The sequence below is a fragment of the Psammomys obesus genome, unplaced genomic scaffold (genome assembly GCF_907164565.1).
Source record: "Psammomys obesus unplaced genomic scaffold, mPsaObe1.curated_primary_1811, whole genome shotgun sequence".
Taxonomy (NCBI): Eukaryota; Metazoa; Chordata; class Mammalia; order Rodentia; family Muridae; genus Psammomys; species Psammomys obesus.
Window position 1 is genome coordinate 8520058 of NW_026592118.1, and position 25476 is coordinate 8545533.

At 47.1% G+C, this 25476-nt stretch overlaps 1 protein-coding gene across 1 annotated transcript; it reads right to left on the reverse strand.

Annotated features, from left to right (window-relative positions):
* Window positions 1-5295: 5295 nt before the first annotated feature.
* Window positions 5296-25358, reverse strand: LOC129680863 (dnaJ homolog subfamily B member 6-like). Its single transcript, XM_055612673.1, has 3 exons — window positions 24749-25358; window positions 10343-10681; window positions 5296-6649 (listed from the first exon to the last, which is right to left on the reverse strand). The coding sequence occupies exons 2-3, from the start codon at window positions 10677-10679 to the stop codon at window positions 6567-6569; spliced, it is 420 nt and encodes a 139-aa protein (XP_055468648.1). The 5' UTR covers window positions 10680-10681; window positions 24749-25358; the 3' UTR covers window positions 5296-6566.
* Window positions 25359-25476: the final 118 nt, after the last annotated feature.

Consider the following 25476-nt stretch of genomic DNA (forward strand, 5'->3'; position numbering starts at 1 on the left):
CCCTCATATCACCTAGGCAATGGTGGATGGTTACCACTGGTGCGTGAGCAGCTCATGAGCGCACACGAAGAGACACATGGCTCACCTTGGACCAGTATGGCCTGATGAGATGTCATGATGAGAGGTCCAAAATTTGAAATTTGAATCTTGGGGCAACATGACTGAGATCCTGGGTACAAGTTTAGACAAAGAAGCGGGCAAGTTGAGACAGACCGGCTCTGCTGCAGAAAAGTAACCAGGCTTGCGCTTGAGAGATACCCTCCAGATGGCCAAGCCAAGACCGTATGGCCTTGGCGCCTAAAATAGACCAAGGCTTGGAAATTCCCTGCTTGCGGTTATGCCCTTTAAAAACCTGTTCTGGGGGCTGGAGAGATGGCTCAGAGGTTAAGAATACTCGCTGTTCTTCCAAAGGTCCTGAGTTCAAATCCTGTGCAGTTGCACAGTGGCTCATAACCATGTATAGTAAGATCTAGTGTGCAGGCAGAATGTTGTATAAATAATAAATAAATCTTTAAAAAAAAAAATAACCCTGTTCCCCCAGACTCCATATACCTCTTTGTTTCCACAGAGAGCTTGAGACCCGGGCCAGAGTTTGTATTAAATAACCCTCATGTTTTTGCAGCGGAGTTGATTCCTGGTGGCCTTTGGGGGGTCTCACAAACTGGGCATAACAATGAAGTGACTTGAGACAATAGTAGCTCACTGTCCTACAGCTCTGGGAACCTCACAACTAAAGTCATGGTATCCTCACTTCCTCTAACACAAAGAAGGCTGTAAGGAGGGGCCTTCTACTCCATGGCCAGCTGGTGATAGAGGAACCACTTTGCTCTGCTTCCATCTCTCTGTGGCCTGCTCTGTCTCCACGAAGCCTCCACTTCTGTATCCATATGGCCTCGTCACCCTCCTGGACAGCCCTCTCTTCATCTGTCTCCATGTAGCCTCCTCCTGTCTCTGCATAGCTCCCCCTCTTCTGTCTCCACATCTTCATTCATGTCTCCATACATACTCTTCTGTCTCCACACAGCTTCTTCCTGTCTCCATGCAGCCTCTGCCTCCTCCTCCCTCTCCTCCTCTGTGTAACTTCACACAGATGTCTTATAAGGACATCAGCCATTGGATGCTGGGACTCCAGCTCTGGACAGTTTCATCTCAACTGGACTGTCTCCAAACAAGAGCACCTTTGAACATGTGTGTGGAGATGACTTCAACATGTCTTTGGGTGACAAACCCAGGCCCCAGCAATGAGGCCCGAAAGGTGCTTCTATCACCACTCCCACACCTACAGACAGCATATGCTACCTGGTGTTGATAGCAATCTTTGTCTGACTACTACCAGCTCCAAGTCCCTTTTTCCCCCCTCTGGGTTAGCCTCGAACTGATCTTTCTACTCCCTAGTACTGGGATGAGAGGTATGTGCCACCACGCTCAGTTTTATGTGGTGCTGGAGTCTTGTGCACATTTGGCAGGCAGTGTACAAGCTGAGCTACACCCAAGCCCTTGACTTCCTAATTCAAATTTAGGATCGGCCAGTAGCTCTGAACCAACTGTGAATAAGTACAGATAGAGAAAGAGAACAGGAGTTATCCTGAAGACTTCCCACCCTCCAAGAGCTGGAGGGCATCACTGGAAGGGGACCACCCAAGGATACATCTGAGAATGGCTGGTGTGCCCACACTTGGGTTGGAGGCTTTCCTTCAACAAAAAGTTTGGCAAAGACAGGTGTGTGTGTGTGTCTATGTATCAGAAGTTCTCTCTGTAACCCTGGCTAGCCAGGAACTCAATGATCCACCTGCCTCTGCTTCCTTAATGCTGAGAGTAAAGACATGTGCCATCACTGCCCAGCTTATTTATTTATATTTTATGTGAGTAATTTGTAAATTTGCACATGCATGTTTGACAAAGTTCCAATGGAGAAGACGGCACTGGATCCCTTGGAATTGGAGTTACAGTTTGAGTGGGTGCTAGGAATTAAACCTGAGTCCTCTGTAAAAACAGACAGTGCTCTTAGCCACCTCTGAAATCATATTGTCTGTTAAAAAAAAAAAAAAAAAGTCGGCGGTTGGTGATAGCCCACACCTTTAATTCCAGCAGTCGGAAGACAGAGGCGGGTAGATCTCCAAGTTGGAGGCCAGCCTAATCTACAGACTGAGTTCCATGAAAGCTAGAACTACATGTCTGAGAAAGTTTTCTGAGAAAACTTGTCTCAGAAAAAAAAAACAAAAAATTATATATATACATATATGTATTTGTTTTTAAAGACAGTTTCTGGTAGCCTTGGCTGGAATTCACTATGCGCATGACATTTTTAAAAAGATGATAAAGGGCTTCTACCTCTGATGGCTTAGTGGCTGCTTTAGGTTCCCAGAACTCAAGGAAACCACTTCTCCTAGGCAAGGTTATTTGACTGGCTGTTTCCTTGTGTTTGCAGGTGTAAAGCCTATACCCATCATATCCCAGGTGAGAAAGAAATTCCAAGGAAGAGGCCAACACACAATCATACATCCTGTCTTCTGTTTTTTTGTTGGTTTGGTTTGGATTTGGTTTTGTGCAGGGCTTCTATGTGTAACCTTGGCTGTCCTGGAACTCAAGAGAGATGCTGCCTCTGTGCTGGGATTAAGGCTTCTGTTTGGCTCTTACTCAGTTTATAGGAAATGGGGTGAGATGAACAGTAGCTGTGTACAGCAGAGCAAGCACACACAGATCCCATCCACCACGGGATCACAGCAGGGCCAAGGACTAGCCTCAACTTGTTTTAAAGTGGCAGTGCATGCCAGGCTTTCCCTGGGGCGTATCCCTTCTTCACAACAGTAGCTGCAGTTTCCTCTCACTCCCACTCCTGACCTTTCCAAAGTCCCTTGCTTCACCTAGATACAGAACCCATGTGCAGTAGAACCTTTCTAACCCCCAGGCTCTCCACAACTGGCCATTCCTTAGCAATGTCCAGAGCCAGAACCCAGAGGCAGACTACCTGCCTCAGCCTGTCATCTATTTTCCACCTATGGACACTTGGAAGGGTTGACTTTAAGGGTGGCTAGGGTGCTGTGAGTGGTGGGTGTGGCTCTTCCAAGTGTTGCTGGGTGCCCCGCTCAGCTGGCAGACCACTGACTTTGTTACCTAGGAGCTCCACATCACTGATCGGCAGCCCTGAGTTTAGGAGGTAGCATAGTGATGAAGAAGCACTCATTGAGATGGACAGCTGACTCAGGTAAGACAGCATGAAAGACTGTCAGGGACCCCTGAGGAGGGCTATGCCACCCACCTGCCTGGAAAGTTTCCACAACACTGCCAAGGCGGCACAAGGAGGCCACTGTCACAGCCCCACGCCCTCCTCTCAATCTTGGGGAAGCACATAGCTTGTCCATGTGGTATGTGTATGTATTTGAGAATAACCTACAGTGACCAATCCTGGGCTGGCTCTCAGGCTGGGTGGCACCACAGTGGGTGAGTCGGTTGACAGGGCCATCTCAGGGACGGCAGCTTGTCGCAGACCAGGCACCACTTTTGGATGAATGACAACACTCACACAGCAGTGTCTCTAGGGCAGAATACAGGAGACAGAAAATCTAGACTAGTGGTGGGAGTTGCTCCAGACCAAGATCCAAGGGTACCAAGATGACCCCAACTGCCAAGTAAGATCCACAATAGTAAAGACCCTGAATTTGGAAGTCAGTGGGATCAGACCCACTTCCCAAATGATCTGCAAAGTAGAACCTTGTTTAACTCCTATACTGCAACTTTTCTTCTTTGCGGGGGAGGTACGCAAGCAAGTACGTCTTACTGCATAGCCTCCACTGGCCTGGAGCTATCTACATAGGCCAGGCTGATCTCAAACTCACCAATTTTCAGCCTGCTTCTGCTTCCAAGTGCTGGTATTGAAGGCATGTGTTACCACATGGCTGTGACTTTTAATGCCACGTTGCTGAGACACTGAGTGATAACTAGAGAATCTTTCCGGAGTGCAGTATCCCTTCCAGGGCTTCTCTACCTGGCCTGCAGCTAAAACACTGTGGCCAACACCTTGGGGCTTCACTGTGCTCAAAGGGATTACACTCACTTACGTAAAGGGTAGGCTCTGAAACCCTTCACCTCCGTCACAAAGGTGAAAGGGTCCAGGCAGTTCCAGGCAGACCCTGGGCATGGTCCTGAACTAGGTCTCCTCTCCCCAACCCCACAGGGCAATTCCACAGCCAGAGTTCCATCTTCCATCCAACATGTGAAAGATCACAAAGATGGCAGGAGACAAGGACAACCGCAAGTATGCAGCAACACAGTGTCACTTGAGATGGACAAGAGTTTGCCAAGTAACAATGCTGTTGTATAGTCACTGTCCTTCCGGCAGGATCCTGCACTGCCAAACCAGTCACCACTCTGGTATGGCATTCAGCCTGGACTGGCTAGCACACTGCAAACTACTGAATAGCTAGGGCTGGTGGCATAATGCACCTGCCCAGCTATGAACCAGCAGCCTTGGCTCTTCTGTGTACCTCTTCGCCTAAGCAGTGGCCCAGGTGCGCACAGCAGACCCCACACAGATGCTGGCTCCTTCCTGCTGGCTGTCACACTGCAGCAGCATAGGGCAGATCTGCCCTTGCACTTGAGTTCATCTGAAGAGCCAGGCTACCTGAAGTCATGCAAAGACTTGGGGTTAGGATTAGGATTAGTCTGCTGGCTCCACACCTGTGACAGGCCTTGAGGAAGTCACGGTGGCTAAAATAATAACTGTCCCTAAAGCCTCAACAGCTATGCTGGGGTAGTGGCCAAGGAGCCGCATCTGAAGAAGTCTCTTACACATGCATCCCAGCACCTTCCTCTTCAGTACTGGAGACTTGAACAGTATATTGTCACAGTCATGAGGCCAGGCTGAGAAGGGACGCCTTTCCTCCAGGCTCCCAGCATACTCAATCAGGATGCTGGCCCATAAAGCCATGCTCACTGGGTGACAACTGCCCTTAGTATGGGACACCAACACATCTTTTGCCCCAAAATGTCACTTCATCTTCCATAATTGAAAATGTCGGGGCTGGTGAGTTGGCTCAGGAGGTAAAGTGTTTGCCACCAAGCCTGACCACCTAAATTGGGGCCCCAGAACACATATGGTGGGAGGAGAGGACCAACTCCCCCAAGCCGTCCTCTGACTTCCACACATGCACCACAGCAAACCCTCGCACATACACACAAAAACACACCCAAAATAAATGCATAAAACTATATTTAAAAGAAAAATACAACACCTGCTTTTATTTGTCTTAGTAACAATACAACTTACAGGCCGGCAGGGAATGACCACAAGAGAGCTGGACTCGGTGATGTTTACATTTTATTTACGTCAGTAGCACTAAAATACATTACACCTTGAGGGTCACAGTTCCACAACACACATTAACACCAATCCACACTCCATGGTAACTGCCCACACCACCTCCCACCAAAAATCAAGCAAACACTTTCCTGGTAGTCTCCTCAAAGCTCAGGTGACCCTGTCCAGGCTCCTCGCTATGGCAGTGCCCATAACTCATAAAACTTCTCCTTTCCACACTGCTGGATCCAACTGCTGGCATCTCAAGCCCACCAACAGTACTTATGATGTACTCACTTGCAAGGGGAAAAAGTTCTAGCAACAGATCTCCATGGCCAAAAAGCAAAGGAACATGTCCCCAAGAGGCACATGCAGCCCAGAAGTGAGACAGCATTAAAACTACTTGGTGCTTAGTGCAAACCGCAGGTTAGGTGACAGCATGGCATGGATTTGTGGCAGTATGATGCTTGTGAAGGGGACATTATTTGCAATCTAAAACAACTGAGGTCAAGCTTCTTGCTCCATAGCTGACTATTTAGCATACGCCTCTGTGTGCTGTATGTTTGTGTAAATAGCCAGTAGCACTGACCTAGGAAAGCTAGAAATGGTATTGCTAAGCAAAACCTTTTGACTGAAAAAAAAAAAAAAAAAAAGGACAAATATCTCTAAGAAGAAAAGATGAGATTTCCCAAAAACTAAACTATATTTGGTGTCGAATTTTGACTACCTCAAGAAGATTAAAAGTTGAACAATAAAAATAAATATAAGGAAAGACTATATCTGAAGTGGCTCCATACGGCCTGTGTTGCCAGAGCACCCTGACACCCACGGCTCAAGACGCATCTTACATTACCTGTAAATCCCGCTGTACTTACAACTGCACCCTGCACTGCTGCCAGTCTATCATCAACACACACCCAGATCCCTACTGGACCCTACGGGCTCCTACAGCTACAAATTCCTCAGTGTTCGGGGCAGGGCTTGGGCTGCTGAAAAGAAGAGGCAGATCCTTAAAACTCAAGAGGAAAGCGCTGTGGATTTAGTGTTGGGGAAAAGCAGAGTTACAAGGCTAAGGCAGTGTCACAAGCTTATGCGGGCCACCCGGGATTGTCACTTCCGTCTCCAACACCCCTGATCCTACCGATCCGTGGGCATTACGTCCATAATCCTGCTAAGCGAAGTGGCCCTGGGCGGCACTGAAAGGATGCCGCTGCTGTGCGCTTGCGCACCACACACGAGAGCGGCTGCTGTGGCTGCCGCCAAATCCAGCCTAGCGGTTCCCTTTGGTCGACTTCTTCTTCTTCGTGTCCTCTTTCTGCTTCTGCTTCTTCCTCTTGCCACCTTCTTTGGGCCCTAAGGAAACATGGCTTGTGAAACACTGCACACCGGCAACCGCATCCCCATCAGGTGGGTCACTCACTAGACACTTCCCCATGTACGAAGAAGGCAACAGAACAGACATTTACAATGTCGAACTACTGTTTGGAATAGCATGCTTGAGACCTTCCACATTGCTCCCAGAATGCCACTACCACACAGGGAAGTGTGCAACTCACAGCAAGCATCCTGCACTTACCCAGCCACAGAACTGGCTCTGTGAAACAGGCTCTGCCACCTACACAGCCAGGCAGAGCAGAGACCCTCCACAGCTCCCTGCTGCAAAGGGCAGCCTATTTTTCTTCCATAAAAACAAAGCCTCTCATTTTTCCTGTCATGAAAGCCAACAACTGCGTGACCTTACCAACCAAGGCCACAGTAAGATGGACAGAGGCTCAGCCTCTGGATACTGCCAATAAGCCAGAAATGACTCTGCCTTCAGTCCTGCAGCATTCAGACCCTGGCCATATGGAGTAGGTAGGATGTGGGCCTGATGCTGAACAAGAACCACAAAAGAGATCTCAGAACTCCAACAGATGCCTACAGATACTTCAAAATGCCGATGGTGAGATCCATCAAAATCTCAACACATGAGTTAGCTGGGGAGGTTGGGAGTGAAAGCATGAGAGGCAAGCCGGCAGCAGGATTAGATACGAGCTCTAGCTCTGTGAATTGCAAGCCATGCTCTGTGAAGGCCACACCCCACAGAGCTACTGGGCAGGCCAGGCCAAGTTTGGCAGAAAAGAGGAAGGAAATATTTTTTTCATTCATGACTTTTCTCTGAAAATTTCACTGAATAATTTCCATTTTTAATGGCCATGTATTCTTCACACTTCACAGACTCATGTTGTGTGGAATCCAAAAAATGCAAAATGCCACTAATCCCTTTTCCACCAAAGCGCAGCTTGCCCTCAACAGAACAAACCTTCAAGGCCACAGAAGAGCCCACGAAGAAGGAAGAAAGGAGAGGAAGAGCCGCCAACATATACTGGACCCAAGGTGGTCCACAGTTCCAAGGTACAATCTCTCTCTCTCTCTCTCTCTCTCTCTCTTTTCTCTCTCTCTCTCTCTCTCTCTCTCTCACACACACACACACACACACCAGACCAACAAATCAAACTGCATTTTGTTTCTACCCCATCACTAGCGTAGCTCGGACCAGAGCCACTTAGACCACTACTATTCTGGCTGACTACAATCCAATCCATGAAATTCTTGGGGGTCTGGCAGTCCCAGGTAGCTTGAATTGCACAGTAAGGCCTTCTTTTTTGGGGGGTGAGGGGTGGGGGGTTCTCTGGACCACCTTGGGTCCAGGGTTTCTCTGTGCAGCCTTCGCTGTCCTGTACTCATATATGTAAACCAGACTGGCTTCAAGCTGGAACTCCAATAGTCTCCTGCCTCTACCTCCCTGAGTGCTGGAATTACAGGCATGTGACACCATGCCCAGCTCTAAGTTTTCATCTAGGAAACCCTGCTTCCTGGTGCCAACCGGCCTGGCTGCACATAGGCTGTACCTGGCAGCTGCAAGGCTGACAGCCAATGGGAGCTGCAATTGGGATAATATGCACAGTTTCTTGGTGTGCTTTTTTAGGAAAACTTGCCCCAAGACTTGGAAATTGAATCAAAACCAGTAACAACGGCAACACCACTGAAGGCTGCACTGGGTCAAGTGTGGCAAGCTTGGCCTGGGACCTCTTGCCTCTCAACAGTATTATGAGGAAAGGTCTAGGCTTGGTCCCCGACCAACAACAGAGTGCCAGAGTTTACAAAGACTTCTCTGTTGGTCAGAGGAGGACAGTGGCTTGCAGTACAGAGTAAGTGACTGCCCAGGTCACAGCTTTGTTGTGGAAATCAGAAACCACTATGTACCGTAGCTAAGTTTCTAATGTCCCTCCCAACGGGTTTTTGTTTTCACTTTGTTAAGCCAATTTCTGGTGTAGCTCAGGTGGCAGTTTGGAGAACACCACTTCAAAACAGGTCATCATAAGTTAGAAAGAAGGTAAGTTAAGGGTTACTCACAGGTTTGGGTTTATTTTGGGGTTTTATTGTTGTTGTTTTGTCTTCCTGTATGAAAGCATAGCTCCTTAATGGAAAACATGAGCAAAAGAGCAAAGCAGAGGAAGTGCCAGCTACACCCAGAGCCATGCTGGCAAGTGCTCCTGCCTCCAGACTCAGAGCACACAGGGAGGGCCACCTCACTCACAGCTTTCCAGCCTCTCACACCCAGACTTTCTACAGGGATCCACAAGCCCACTAGTTCATACAAACACACACACAAAGCTACAAGGAGAGCGTGATTTGCTAAACTCCACTGTTTCCAGATCAGCCTTGGATGATCACCTTTTATTTAACAGGCGTGGCCCAGGACCAAGAGAATTGCCATTTGCCACAGTTATACTTCCTGCCCGCATCCCACTGTGGCAGGCCTATGCACTTATAAACATGCTCTATAGGCAAGCCTGTCCCTGTGTACCTTCAGAACACCAGGAGATTAATGACAAACAGCTCACAGGACAAGCTTACGGCATCTTTATAACTGAAGAATGGGGGAAGGGTTCCAAAACCTACAAGCCCTATCTGTTCTGTATCTCTCGCCACCCCTCCCGATCTTCTTGGGACTATTCAGACAAGGCATCATGGGAGGTGTCCACTGCCACTGAGGCCACTCAGTTGCACAGAGCTCATATCCCAGTTACCCATCTGTTTTTGCTGGCATCTCCCCACAACAAGGTACCTATGCTGGCTACCCAAAATTCCAGTAATCCTTCACCCATGGAGGACTCTGGGTAGTGTGTTCTCTTCTGCTCACTGAACCCTAGGGGACACCTGTTTCATTCTCTGAGGAGAATCACAGGGGCTTGAAGCCTTGACTTTAATACAAACTTCTGAGAAGCAAAGGAATACACCTTTGCCCTATTTCCTACTTGGAGCACTTTGCAACCCAACTCAACATGGACCACCAAGCCTCATCCTCATATCCATAGTTTGGCCTACGGTGTTTGCGCAGCCACAGGCACAAACTTGCCTTACAGACAATAATAAAAAACACTGATACAGGGCTTGGGTCTGGCTGGAAAAGCTCAGTGTGTATGCACACACTGATCACCAGAATGTTCTATGAGGAATACTCCTGGAGATGTACGCACAGCTGAGTAGAGCTGCATGGTGGACAATCCCTTCATGAGCACAGAGGGAGAAGCCAGGGCCCCACCTTCACCTGTCGCTCCTGGGAACCTAGCTCAACTCTGCTCTTCTGTCTGAAAGTAAAGCTAATAAGTGTGTGAGTGGCCTTGGGGCAAGTCAGGTTCAGTAACAGATCTCAAGCTCTAGGATCAAAGTTATACAAAGGAGTGTTTAGGGACAGAAATAGTACCTAGCAATTCCTTAGCAGTCAACATATTTCATACGCATCAGAATACTGGGACCCCATTTTAATCATGGGGTTGGCTTTGAGCCATGCAGCTAGGCCGTACACAGAGCAGCTGTGGAAGATAAGCTGGGTGCAGGTATCCTCTCTGCCCCTTCTCGGCAGGCCTGGCACCTACCCCCAGCTCTCCATGCCCACTTAGGTTAGAATGCAGCAACACAGGCCTGGCTTCTGTTCTTGCTGTCCTGGGTCTGGGGGCAAATCACTTTGGGGTTGCTCCACACCAGCTCCCTTCTGCACACCTGCTGAGGTCATAGGGGCATTCCAGTGGCCAGGAACCCGCTGCCTGCCCTGCTCTTCATCTTCCCAGTTGCTTTTAGACACAAGTTTAGCCGTTGGGGCAGGCCTGGGTGGCTTCTGTGGGTAGGTGCTGACAGACGGGGCCGAAGTCTGGACTGAAGCTGGGGCCAGGGGTCGGGCCCGGGAGGGGGGCCGAACTGTTGCTGGGGCCGGGGGTGGGGCCGGGGCCGGAGCTGGGGTAGGGGCCGGGGATGGGACTGGCACCGGCTCAGGGGCCAAAGCTGGTGTGTGTTGGCCTCTCCGATGGCATTCTTCTGCAAAGGCGTTCTCGTCGGCCATACCTGAAAGCACAGCATACCAGGGACAGCTGTAAGCCTTGGCCCTCCCTTGGGAGCAAAAGGCTTCACATTCCTTCTTCCCCAAAAGATGGTTCTATCTCGAGAGCCACCATACTTTTATAAAAGTAGATACTATGCATTCCCTCCACTGCTCTGCTGAGCCTGAACATTCTCTTCCCACTGAAAGAAAGAGAACAATCCCAGAGAAATCAACTGTCTCTGCTGCAATGCCATCCAGGTTCTCAGCAAGCAATCAAGGCACAAGGCCCAGCAGATACTGAAGATGATTCTTGGCAACTCAACAATTCAGCCCTGCAAAAACACACCAGACACAGACCAGACATGTTCACAGGCCAATGCCTAGGAGGCATCACCTCTGAACAAGCATGAAGTGGCTTGAAGAACTGCAGAACCCTCAGGCACTCACTCTGCCCAGCATGCCTGCAGGGTGGAGCCAGGCCGCAGGCAATCTCCCGGAAGGTAGCACAGCTCATCACAACCCCCCACAACACTTGACAGCCCTCACTCAGAAGGCTTGTTATCTTTAGCAAAACAGAAGGGTTCCGAAGGTTTTATACACTACATACTGAACATGAAACAAGAAAGCAACAATTAAAGGATCAACTTAGATTTCCTCAACTTTGAGTAACAGCGCTGTTATTATACCAACCATAAAACTAATGCAGTGACTCTCCATTGTCAACGCTCAGCTCACCAAGAGGATGAAGAGCTCTGCAACCACCCACTGCAGCCTGTGCATGAACTCAGCAAGAGACATTCGAGAGCAGCTTTCCTTTAGTGGTGACCCAACACGGGTACAGCCGTCCCAAATGCAGTTCTCATTTCATGCCTGGGAGGCACTCGCTCAAGGAAATGTGGTAAGTATTTCAGACCAGCCCTCATCTAGACACCTCAAACAGAGGCAGGCTCTGCTGGGCCCAGACCTGTGGTGAAGTCTCATAGGTAACAAGAAAACCTGACCCTCCCACATTTCGGAGGCCTCTTGAAATGGGTAGTGCAGCTGGGTGGGAGTGGCACAAACCTTTAGCTTCAGTACTCTGGGAGGCACAGGCAGGCAGGTCTCTTGAGTTCAAGGCAAGCCTGGTCTACAAAGTGAGTTTCAGGACAGTCAAGACCACACAGAGAAACCCTACCTCAAAACAAACAAACAACTGGGGTAATACATCACATCTGGGGCTACAGGGCCACCAGAGCACTGAGCTTGCAAGCTGGATGTTTACTGGCATTCAATGAAGAGGTCTCACACACTCCATTTTGCATCCATTTAACCATGCACAAAGGTCAGCTAGCAGCTCCAGCCTGTCCAGAGGTGCCACTGTCTCCACCCCACTGTTCGTAACCATCCTACATGTTCTGCCAGAGGCTGGGCATCCTGCTGAGCCACACACTTTCTGCACTGAGCTGAGGGTAAAATGTGGCACTGGCAAGCTTGCATGTCACAGACTCCTCTGCAAACAGTAAACACATGTGAATGAGACCAAACCCTGAGATCTGGGAGCCATCTTCAGGCACACTGTATTCGAAGACTGTGCAGGGAAAAGGCACAATTTGGGGAGGAACAGGGGCTAGCACAACCTGGGGTTACTGAAATGAACATGAACACATTTCCTGACTACTCAACAGACACATGGTGACAGGGTTCAGAATCTGAATGACATAAATGATGGCATGTGGGAAGATTATGTGAATGCTCACCTGGTCCCTTGGGGTACTGTCAACTATCCCTCAGGTGCCCCAGAGCTGGCCAGTCACTCCAACACTATGGAGTGACCAAGCACAGACCAAGTCTGGAGGCCCAGACTATTATCTCCTGAGCAGAGAACCATACCTGTAAATTCGTTCCAGGCATGTTCATACATGCTTGTAATCCCAACCCTATGGGCACTGAGGTACAATGACAATGCTGTAGAGGTCAGTCTGGACTACCTATTAAAAATCACCAGTTGGTGGTGGAACATACCTTTAATCTCAGCACTCATTAAAGGGAGGCAGAAGCAGGCTGCTATCTGTGATTTCAAGGCCAGCCTAGTCTACAGAGCTAGTCTACAGGGTTCCAGGACAGGCAGGGCTGCACAAAGATACCCTGTCTCAAAAAACAAAACTAAGCAGCTGGGGGTGATGGCTCACTTTAATCCCAACACTCAGGAAGCACAGGCAGGAGGATCTCTGTGAGGCCAGCCTGGTCTACAATTTGAGTCCAGGACAGACAGACAGGGCTCATTAGCTACAAAGGAACCTTGTCTCAAAAGGACAAAAAACAAAACAAACAAACAGCTGGGGCAGTGGTGACACTCGCCTTTATTCCCAGTGCTCTGGAGGCAAAGGCAGGTGGATTACTGGGAGTTTTGAGGCCAGCCTGGTCTACAAAGGAAGTCCAGAATAGCCAAGGCTACACAGAGAAACCCTGTCTGGAGAAACCAAGAGAACACAAAAAGCAAACAACAAAAGCAGTTCAAGGCCAGCCTGGAACTGCATAGTTTCAGATACGTTTAGCATAACCTCACATTAAATTAAAGGAAAGGAGAGGAAGAAATGACAGGAAGGAGAAAGGGAGGGTTGATCACATTGTCTGTGTATAACTTGTAAAGGAAACCACTTCTTTTCACGTGCGATGCCCCATACAACAGCTTCCAAACCTTTATTTTGGGGATGTGCTGAGTCTCAGGACAGCGGCCCCTTGCTCATCTCACTCAGTGACACTCACTCAGTGCACTTACCTCAGTGACAGGACAGGCATCCTCAGGTCTGCCCAGAACCAGGCTCCCATCCAGCTACAAGAGGGTGCTCCCACATTCTGCTTCAGAAGCACCCTTCCCAACAGTCCTGCTGGATCTGCAGACTCTACCTAGATGCACCCCACAAGATATAACCCCCAAAAGGAATAAGCAAATGTCCTAGCATGCCCTCACGCCCTCAGGGAAGCTGTCTTGGTAAGCTTACCATCCCTGTTGGACAAGCTCCCCACACTGGCTTCCTGAGCTTGCCTCGGACATCTACAGCAGGAAGCCAGTCTCTGGGAGGATGACATGTTTCTCACCGCAGGTTCTCTGCACTTCAACCCCCCTACGCTCCCCAGCCTGAGGAATACAGAGTGTACCTGCTTTCAGAGCACCTTCAAAGAACTCTGTGCTTACATGTTGAGGAGTCAAACACGCAGAGAGTAACTCTAACTGGATTTTTGTTATCTCAGGACAAAGGGCAAGATAGCTCGGAGGGTAAAGATGCTTTGCCACCAAGGCTAGCCTGATAGCCGGGAACCTCAAAGTGGAAGGAGAACCAATTCTGAAGTGGTCCTCTGATCTGCACTTGCACAATATGATGCACACATACACACTCAAAAGTAAACCTAATAATTTTACAAACTAAGCTCTTACTGAATGCTCTTCCAGAGGACTAGGGTTCAATTACCAGCACCCACATGGCAGCTCACAACTGTCTGTAATTCATCTGGCACCCTCATATAGACATACAAACAGGCAAAAACAACAATGCACATAAAATATAATATTTTAAAAAAATAAACTATTAAGAACTACAACCCTGGGCCTCACCATCCTTCCAGAACCTGGTCCTCGTTCTCATGACAGGTAACTAGGATTCAAAGCAGATGTGGTTTTATGCTTGGGGGCCCTGTGATAGAGGGCAATACTTCTAGGTTTGTGGCAACTACCCACAAACCCTCTCATAGCTGCCACCTTCCTGTTCAAAGTACCCTCCAGCTCTCAGGGCTTTTCTAAAAATCCTCACTCAGAATCCCCCTGGCCCTGGCCCTGGCCTAGCACTGGAGAGCATGGGAACATGGACCACACACTGAAGTACCTGGGAAGTCAAGTCATTCCTCTCCTCAAGCATCCTCACTAGGCCCTTCCTAGAAGGCATCACTCACCATGTATTTGTCCAAGCACTCCTTCCAGCCTGCTGTCCTCACAATACACTAGAGCAGTGGCTCTCAGCCAGCACCCCAAAACAATGAACAGGCTGCAGTGACAAGACCTCTGAAGCTTGTCTACTTAGCAACTGCTGCCTCCAAGGCAGTCTGGACCAGAGCAGGCACAGCTGACTACTGGTACTTGGGACTTTACCAAGCCTGATTCCTGTGTAGAAGGAAGAAGCTGAGTTGGTTACTGATCCAGCCCCAATAAAGATGGCCCCATAGACTGAGTGCTCTGTGCTTGCAAGCTCCAACAGCAGAATCCCAACAGCAAAGGCAGCAAGTCCAAGGCTCTCCCAGCACAACACATCAATTTCTCTAAAGTACCATGCTGTTCCCCATGATGTGCTCCTGTCTTTCTTGAGAATCTCCTGTCCTAAACCCTCTGGTCTTTGTCTTCAGGGCTGCCTATGAGCAGCAGTACAGGTGCTCTATGGGCCCAGGAGCATAGCCAGTCCATGGAAAACACTGTCTCCATGGACTTATCTGTCCTGTTATGGTGGGAACTCACAAAGGTACAGGTAACCACCACACCACCACCTTCAAAATGAGAGCAAGCACCTAGGCTCAAATACCTTCATCCTTATCCCTTAGGGTAAAGATGCCTTACAGTTTTGACAAGTTGGCAGCTGACTGAGGACCATCTTCATATCCTGGCCCAAAGCAAATACTCCCAATGTATAGTGGGCTTATTCTTGCCAACCACAGCATTCACAGCAGACTCTAACAGAGCTGAACATACACACACACACACACACACACACACACACACACACACACACTGTTGCTTCATCCTAGAGCAGACAGACACTACAGAACCCAGAAGTAAGGTAGCACCACTTGTCCTACCACAGAAAGAACTTCACTCCCTGTCCCACTCAGAACCTTCTCATGCAGCCTGTAGAGGCAGGGTTGGAGTGCTTGTATGACCTGGCTGTGCTGTTGGTGGGCTTCCTTCTGAAAGTAAAATCACATGTGGTACTGCCCTCCCCCCGACAGACAGACACACAAACACACACACACACACACACACACACTTATCCCTCAACACCCAATCAGGCCTAGAGTAACAGGAAGAGCTAGCCCATAGCACAGTAGGTAGGGCTCAGAGCTCATCCACAGAGTCCTCAAAACATACCCTATGCTGTGCCAGTGGCTAGGAGAAAAACCAAATCTTGAAAAGCAGAGCAAGGGCTGGGCATAGTCACTCTAAAAGAAAGTGCTCATTTAGCATTTGGGTCCACACCCAGGACCCAAAAGTCTTTAAAAGGATGCAAACTTGCAAGCAAGGCTGAACATCATAATGTCTTTGAGAACAAAACGAAGTCCCATCAAAGAAATGGCACCATAAACCAATGGTTCTCAACCTGTGTGCCACAACCCCTTTGGAGAGTTGAAAGCCTCTTTCACAAGAGTCACACATCAGATACCCTGCATATCAGATATTTACATTACAATTAATAACAATAGCAAAATTACAGTTATGAAGTAGCGACAAAATAATTTTATTTTGTTGGGGCTCACTACAACATGAAGAACTCTATCTATTAAAGGTTTGCACATTAGGAAGGCTGAAAACCAATGCCATAAACTCTAACAGCAGATATCCTCAAAGCTTGCTTCTTAGGGGTGGCTTGCTGCGTCCATCTGTTCAAGGGACTCATGTGTCAGGAGCCTAGTATGCACAGTAGTGAGGCAGGCAGAATGCTCCAGAACACAACAAAGTATCTAGTTTCTGAGATTAGACAGCATTCACATCCAGACAACCTAGCAGCAGATAAACACGAGTCAGTGCCTGGAAGCAAATGAGTAAGAAGGCCTTCAGAAGGCCTTTAAGCACAAAAGACCCAATCCGAGGGATCAGCCAACCTGCAAAAGACCTAACAGTTCCAGTGGAAAGTACCCTTAATATCACACAAGTAGGAATCAACTGTCATGCATAGAAGACAAGCCAGGCCCCCAGCCAGCATGTCTCAGCGTGCTCACCACTGGCAGCTCAACATATGTTCAGGAGGAAACATGTGAGTCTGCGTGCACCCTGCATCTCAGTGAGAATCACAGGCTTTACTCAACATATAACTCACTTCACACACAAAGCCACCTACACTGAAATGTCAATAATGTGCTGCATCTTTAAGATTTACAGAGGCAGGGTCAGCAACAAAGTTCAGAGCAAGGGTGCTTGCCATAAAGCACAATGACCTGAGTTTCCTGGAAGACACCAACTCTTCAATGCTGTCCTCTGTCTTCCACGTGTGATAGAACACACACGCACATACAAGCAAATGTAATTTAATGAAAGATGTAAAAGCCATTTCTGGAAAACACAGAAGTGAGCATTTTCTGCAACTGAAACAAATATGCCAGGTCCTCCTGGCAATCCTTCAAAACCAGAGAAACCATCTGAGACTCAGGAACACAGCCTTCCTGCACGGTATGTGACCAGGCAGGGAAGGGCCTACACGGACACCGGAAGCACAGTCTGCTGCAGACCTGGGCACTGCTCCCATCACAGCACTCCCTGCAGCAACTCTCAAGCAGACAGAACAAACAACTTGAAGGACTTGGCTCATCAGCTCAGCCAGAGCTACTGGTTCCTTCCTGAGCACAACCTCAGCAAGTGCTAACTGCCCCTGGACCTCCTCCAGTGTGACACCTGGGACCACACTAGCTCTGTCACTGCACCACCACTCTTCTTTAAACACTCGCCACAGCTTTGGTTTATACTCTGGCTGCACTGTGTAGCCTGAGTGTGATCCACATTAGGTTTGGAAAAATTGGCACAGGGACTAGAGTGTAGAGTGTTCAGAGGTTAGCAGCACTAGTTGCTCTTTCAGACAACGCAGATTAGACTCTTAGCATACACATCTGCCCTATTCTAGCTCCTGTGGGCACGATGCACCCATATGGTACATAAATACGTGCAGCCAAAACACCCATACACAACAGACATAATCCATTTTTAAATCTGGCGCAGCTGGGTGCTTGTGGTACACACTTTTAATTCCAGCATGGAGGAGACAGAGCCAGGAGGATCTCTGGGTTCAAGGTCAGCTCTACAGAATGAGCTCCAAGACAGCCAGGGCTACACAGAGAAATACTGTCTCAAAAAACAAGAACAAAACAGCACAATTTCTGCTAACCAATTCTTGAGGCATTTATTTATTTCATTTTATTCAAAATTGAGGGGAGGGTCTAGAACCCTCTGTATAGACCAAGCTGGCTTTGAACTCTGAGATTCCATTTTCTCTGCCAGAATTTGTGGTAGGTTTATGCTACCCACTAGCCACTGATGCCTTCCTTCTTGTTTTTCTGTCATGTCAGATAGACTGGCTGTACTAGAACTCACTCTGTAGTCCAGGCTGGCTTCAAATGCACAGTTCCGACTGCCTCTGCCTATGGAATGCTGGGATTCAAAGTGTGGGGTTGTTTTGATGGTGGGAATCCAAGCCAGGATTGACCCTAGTGCAAGTCAAGCACTGAGCCACATCCCAGGTCAAATTTATAAAACTATCCAAATTACTCCAGGACAGAGATTGGTTATGAGAGCTTGCATTTGTTTCTGAAAACATCCTGCCTTGGAACAAGTTAAATAAAATTTTAAAACAAACCCATGATCTGCCAGTATCCTGAGCCAGGACGCTGAGGTCACCCAGAAGCCGGGACAGAAATACTCGGCAGCTGTCACGAGTGTGGTACAACCTCAGATGCCACGGAGTCTAGCTAAATGTGAATGCGTTCCTGCTCATTTCACACAGCCTCCTCCCCAACGTACATGAGGAGAAAGAAGGCTCAATTTTCCTCAATGCCACCCTGACTCTATCACCTGCTGGCCTACAAGATGAAGTCAGTCACAGTTGGTTCCAATATATGGCAGGCCCTGGAAGACAGGTTCTTACTCTTAGGCTAGTTTCAAACAAGGGTAGCAAGAGGTTAGTGCTTCCAGTCTCCAATAAACAGAATGGGGAGCAGCTCTGAGAGGACAGTCATGAGTAGAAGAGCAAGTATGCAGCAGCCAGAAAGGGGAAAACCAAGTGGGGCATGTATAAGGCCAGCCTGGAATGAAGGAGGGTGAGATGCAGGGAGAAAAGTATGTGTAAAGTCATCTTGGGGAACTGCCATAATCTAAACTGGACTAAAGTGAATGGAGACGAGTTAAGGAACACACGAGCAGGCAAAACCTGCATTTTATCAGAGACCTAGGAGCCAAGGAATCCCTAAAGTATTGATTTCAAACAGGGCAGTAATTTATTTCTAATTCAGGCTAGACAAGTCCCCTACCACTGAGTCACATCCTCAGCCTATGAAGAATCTTCAAAGGCTACTTACTAAATATAACCTTTAGGGTCAAAGATAAACAGAGCGATTATGAAGATAACTGGTGACTGGGTGTGATGTCACACACACCTGTAATCCCAACATTTATGATGCTACGGTAGGAGCTCCACTAGTATGAGGCTAGCCTAGGCCACACACAAAGTGAGTTTTGGGATAAAGACCCTACCTCTGTGCTTAAGAATTATAGAAAGCACCACAGTTGATGACAAGAATGCCCAGCTTCTGCTGGGAGCTATGTGTAACAAGCACCCTGAAGTCAGAGTCACAGTGGACAAAGAGCCAAGTGACTGCCCCAGTGCAGTTGCTATCCCCTAACCAGAAAAGTACCAGTTCCATATGATGTCCCCATACAGTATACAAACCATATTCCTCATACCCATTAAAAACTCTGAGTAAAGATGGCCATAGCCAATCAGTTCTCAGGCTGGCAGGGCTGGACTTAAGAACACCAACTGTTCCCATGACTGAGGCCAAATGTTGTCAGTTGTAAGACAGTGCTGCTTAGCAACTCCCCACACCCCACAGCTGTGGCCACTCCTGAATGCTTCTTGTAGCACCCTCTAGAACCAGAGCCAGGCCTTATGTGGAACACACGCAAGGAAGGTCTTTGCACCCAGGCACCAAGCCAGGTTTCACTGCCCTCTGCCATATGCTCACCAATAACAGGGAAACAAGACTGAAAGGTGCTGGACATAAACCAGATACCACTTATTTTCTTAAAGATTTATTTATTATGTATACAGTGCTCCGCCTGCATGTGTGCCTACACACCAGAAAAAGGCATTAGAGTACATTTAGATGGTTGGGAGCCACCATGTGGTTGCTGGGAATTGAACTCAAAACTTCTGGAAGAGCAATCAGTGCTCTTAACCTCTCCAGGCCCCTATTAAATTCTTTAGGAGTCATTTTGGAGCTGGAGGAATGGCTCAGCAGCTAAAAATATGCCCCTAAAAAAAAAAAAAACAAAATAATGCTGGGTGGTGGTGGCAGCACTCAGGAGGTAGAGGCAGGCAGATGTCCGAGTTCGAGGGTAGCCTGGTCTACAGTCTTACTGCATTAATAGTGCATTAAGAAGTGGAAACACAAGCTTCCATTAATTTGACCAAGAGTGAACCAACCAAGAGTGAACCAAAATGGTTTTGCTGATTTTTTTGAGACAGGGTTTCTCTGGGTAGCCCTGGCTATCCTGGACTCACTTTGCAGAAGAGGCTGGCCTTGAACTCAGATCTGACTGCCTCTGCCTCAAGTGCTGGGATTACGAGCATGTATCACCACACCCATGAATTGTCCACTTGTATCTTTTGTCCATGGTCACCGGCTTGTCTGTTATCAGCTTGTTGTGTCTGCCTGATCTCTTAACTGTGTGTATGTCTGTCCTATGTCTCCCTAGCCTAACAAAGGGCTATGCTCTCTATTGAACATCAGAGACACCATGGCCTTCTTTACGGAAACTTTCAAGTTTCACAAGGTAAGTTACATTACTGCTCCCAATGACTCAGAACCACACACTTCAGTGTTTAATAGTGATTCTAAATTCTAACTATACATTTCTGAGGGTGTGCAGCATGTTCCCCTTTAAGGCCCAGAAACCTCTGATGAGGCCTACAGCCACCCCTACAAGAACCTGCTGCATTGCCAATCTTCTGATAAACCACTTGTAAATCAGGTAGCACCAGTACTAATGACAAGAAGCTAGCAGAACACAGCTGAAGTCAATCTTATAAAAGGCACAGACTCCAAAGCCAGCTCCTGGGTCCTGTCCTGTCCTCCTAGACCACCCAAACACTGTGCAAAGCTAGAGGTAATCTGCAGGCTGGCACTGCTGCAATGAAATAGACAAAGTAGTGTAGCAGAAGCAGCTATTACCCAGGAAGAGCAACACTGGCTGCTGACCCCTAACTCCATTGTGTCCCAGCCACAGAATGCTGACACCCAAACGGCAGGTACTCACTCTTCCATGCATCATAATCAAGACATACCTAGACACCCATCTCCCAGTTCATTCTAGGTTCTTGATATCAGAGAGGGGGGGGGGGCCTCTCCTGTTATTACAAAAAGTTCCAAAGATAATGGGTGAGTTTCAGGATATATTTCCCCAAAACTGGTTTTTCTGTGTATCCCAGGCTGTCCCAGAACTGGCACTGTAGACCACCAGGCTGACCTCTAACTCACAGAAATCACCCTGCACGTGCCTCTGTCTCGCATGTCCTGGGATTAAAGGCATGTGCCACCACCACTGAGCTGAAGGGAGGCTTGTTGTATATTAATCTTTCGAAAATGAGCCTATCACAGAACATGCCATCAGTGGGCAGGAGAGATGACCCTGCAGTTAAAACATTTGGTATTCTCCCCGATGGTAAGTTTGGTTCCCAGGCCCTGAAGCAACCCTCTCACCACCTATAACTGCAGCTCCAAAAAAAAAAGACATCCTCTTCCCATCTCCATGAGAGCCTGCACTTATATGTACAAACTGACAGAAACACATAATCAAAACCAATTCCTGGGGCTGAAAGAAGGACCGGCAGCTATAGTACTTGCTCTTCTGGAGGATGCAGTTTTCATTCTCAGGATCCACAGTTTGCAACTATCTGTAACTCCTAGTTTCCAAACGCACTAGACATGCATAGTACATACATATGTACAAACATACACATAAGCAAAACATACATAAGGTTGTTTTTTTTTTTTTTTACTTTTAAGCCCACTGTTACTCTAAAAGTATACAGCTACATAAATGACAATTAGTTGTACAATTATATGTAATTTTTTTTTTAAATCAAGAATAGGAGCTAGATAGCTTCACAGTCAAAACCACTGGCTAATCTTCCAGAGGCCCAGAACTGAATTCTCAGCATAAGTATGGTCACTCACAACTGTCTGTAATTCTAATTCCAAGGTATCTAAGCTAATGCCCTCTTCTGGCCTCCTCAGGCACTGCATACGCATGGTGCACAAGCACACATGCAGACACTCACACATAAAACTAAAATAAAATCAACAATGGCTAGAGGTAGTCGCAAGCCAGGCTCTGCAGCTGAAGGGCTGCCAAGCTTATAGTAGGCACTGGTTTATGCCTCAGCACTGAAAACAGTTTAAAATAAATAAAAATACTAAAAACGAACCTGAAACTTGCCAAGCCAGGAATAGATGGTAAAAACCACCCCAGACAGTATCACAAGCATCCCGCCCCCAACCCAGGTCTTAAAAAAGTGAGGAGGGATGGCAGAACACTCATTTAATCCCAGTGCTCAGAAGGCTAAGATGGGGAGGTCTGGAAGTTCTAGGCCAGCCTGGTCTACAAGTTTCTGTCCATCCCTGTCTAAAAAGAAATACACGTGAATACATGTAATCAGTGCTGCTGGAGAGACTGTTCAGCTCCCCCATGAGACCTGGGTTCAAATTCCAGCAGTTCACTCTCAGCATCCACACAGCAACACAACAAGCATACATTTAATGCACAAATATGAATGCAAGGAAAACATCCATAAACATGAACAGTAATTTTAAAAAAAGAAAAGGAAAATCAACCTAGAAATGCTTGAAGGGAGCTGCCAGTCTCGAAATACTAAACTTACTATAAGGTATACTTGGAATAGAAATAAACCCTAAAAAACAAAGTTATTAAAATAAAACCTAGCCCAACAAGATGGCTCAACAGGTAAAGGTAACTGAGTTCAACCCGCAGGATCCCTCCATGCTGCCCCGACTCCGACTCCCCCTCCCCTCCACACAGTGAACATAATACAAACTCACACTAAAAATGTAGTACTTTTAAGAATAAAAACATGGTACATTTTTTATAGCAAATAAAAACATTTGCTAGAACTTAGCAAATAATGTTGGCAACAAGCTTATGAAAGAGCCAGTAAGATGGCTCAGCAGTTGAAGGAATTTGCTGTCACACCCTACTACACAGGTTGGGTTCCTAGGTCCCACATGTTGAAAAGAATCATGTATGCTGTGCACGTGCAACCTAAACATACAGACATGTATATACACAATCACAAATAACGTAACTAGGAAAACAGCAGGGCAAGCCCTTAATCCCAGCACTTGGGAAGCAAAAGCAAGCAGACCTGAGGCTAGCCTGGTCTACAGAACAAGTTCCAGGATAGCCAGGACTACACAGAGAAACCCTTGGGGGTGGGGACATCATCACAATAACAATGTGACTTTTTTTTTCCTAAGACCATAGTTTGTCAACCAGAGTTCAATCACATAATGGAAAACAATGATGTTTTTATTTTTACATGTATACAGTGCACATGGGGAAACATTCATGATTCTTTTAGAAAACTTTTGAGAAAGGTATATTTAACAATCCCCAGTGTTTCCCCCCCAACCCCAAACAAGTTCTCATATCAGTGTCCTGCGGAGATTGAGGTTACCTAGTCAAAGAAACCCAGTCTCAAAAACACAACAGAGGCTGGTAATGATGGGACACACCTTTAATCTCTGAGTTTGAAGACAGCCTGGTCTACATACATAGTGAGACCCTGTCTCAAAACAAAACACAACAATGGGGGGATGACAATGGGTGCCAGCACTTGCAGGTAAGGGTAGATTAAGACCCTCTCTCTCCCATCACTATCTGCCAAAAAAAAAAAAAAAGTGGAAGAGATATGATATTTCTTAGAGTACACACGCATCTTAATGAACAAAACTAGAGTTGCTGCCAAGACACTTATCCCACTGTACTTCAAGCACCTCAACACCATAGAATACCCCACACTTTAGCAGTGCAGGCTGAGAACTTTGGTGTATCATCAGCTACATACTGCTATTGAAATCTGCCCCAGTAGGGCGTGGTGATGCCAGCCTTTAATCCCAGCAGTCAGGAGGCAGGCGGATCTACAAAAGTCTAAGACTGTTGGGGCTGTTTCACAGAGAAACGGTGTTTTGAAAAACAGAAGTGAGAAAGAGAGGAGAGAGAGGAAGGGGAGAAGAGAGAGAGCTGCTGAACTAACTCCACAAAGCAAGCCATTTAATATTACTGTTTGTTGCAGAGCCTAACAGACTAAGCTCCAGAATCAATTCTAAATTTTTGTTGTTAAAAAGGGGGGGGGAGAGAATAATCCCTTACTTCACTGACTTATACCAAGTTGGAGACACAGAAGGAAATGAGTGAAGCAAAGAGAAATTCACAGAACACAGGTGCTGCCTAAGCAATGACTGCACACAAGTAGTCAGCTCTTGAGCATAATAACCACAAGCTTTCAGCTGGTTTTCTACGACCAAAAAAAAAAAAAAAAAAAAAACACACTAAAAAAGAGAGACCTTTCTTTTCAAGGTGACAAAGGGACCTTGTTATACAGTAAGTCACTGATGAATAACATCATCACAATACAACTATTCGAACCCTTCCAAGTGGGATCCACCCTGGGGATTCAGCTCTCTGGAAACCAGATTTAACAAGTGAGTATGTGTCTACACAGCCAGCAATAGACGAACGAAATAGGATGACAGCTCTCAAGTGTAAACATCAAGCAATGGTCCAATGGTCCTCCTCCACCACCAAGCATCTCTGGGCTCTAGCACACCTTGTGTTGTATGACCTCCAATGCTTCAAGCTCCAACATCCCAGTGTACTGCACATGTGCAAAACTAAAACTGAGGCCAAGTACTTGCTGTCTCCTTTCCTTTCCCACATCCTTAGGCAACACCAGAGGTTCTGTATCATCCTGTTTCCAAGTACCTAGCTTGATGTGACCACAAACCATTTGTGAAACAAAGCAAAAGGCACCACTGTCTTCAGATTTGCAGTGTGTCTGCATACCCACCTTATCCAAAGGCATAGGAGTCACAGCCAGCTCACTAACATGTTCAAGTGCTTCATCCTCTGCTGTCTTTAGACCATTCACTTTGTGACAAAACTTTTCTTCTCTCCTATGAGAATTTTTAAAATAGCTATTCCTTATTCCAGGAGTATCAGGGTCCTTACAACAATCAGCAAGAATGTACACACCACTCATTCTTAAATGATGGGGCAGGGGCTTAAATGCAAATTTAGTTTAATAGTACATAACTTTGAGCTGGAATTGTTTTAACCAAAGGTGGCTTTTGCAGACTGAAAAAGAAGATTTTTACTGGCTCTTCAATCATAATGGTCCATGCACACTGCCCTGAGTGATCTTCTGTAAAATAATATCCAAAAATCTACAACAGTTTTCAATGAAAACTTTTAGACTAGTTCCTTTCCTCACACAAATGTTATAATAAAATTTGTAATAACAAAGCATGGTGGCGCATGCCTATACCATGCCTTTACCCAGCACTTGAGGTAAAGGCAAGAAGGTCTAAAGAGTTCAAGACTAGACTGAGCTGCTTAGAAAATATTTCAAAAATGTAAGGATGAGGGGATATGAGTGGTAAACTGCATGTTTAGCATTCATCAAGCCCTGAGAGTTCAATCCCCAGCACTGGCCCACCACCCCAAACCCCACCCCCACCAATCACACTAAATTGTTGCTCATTAGTTACAGGTCTTCATATATCTCTGCATACACTG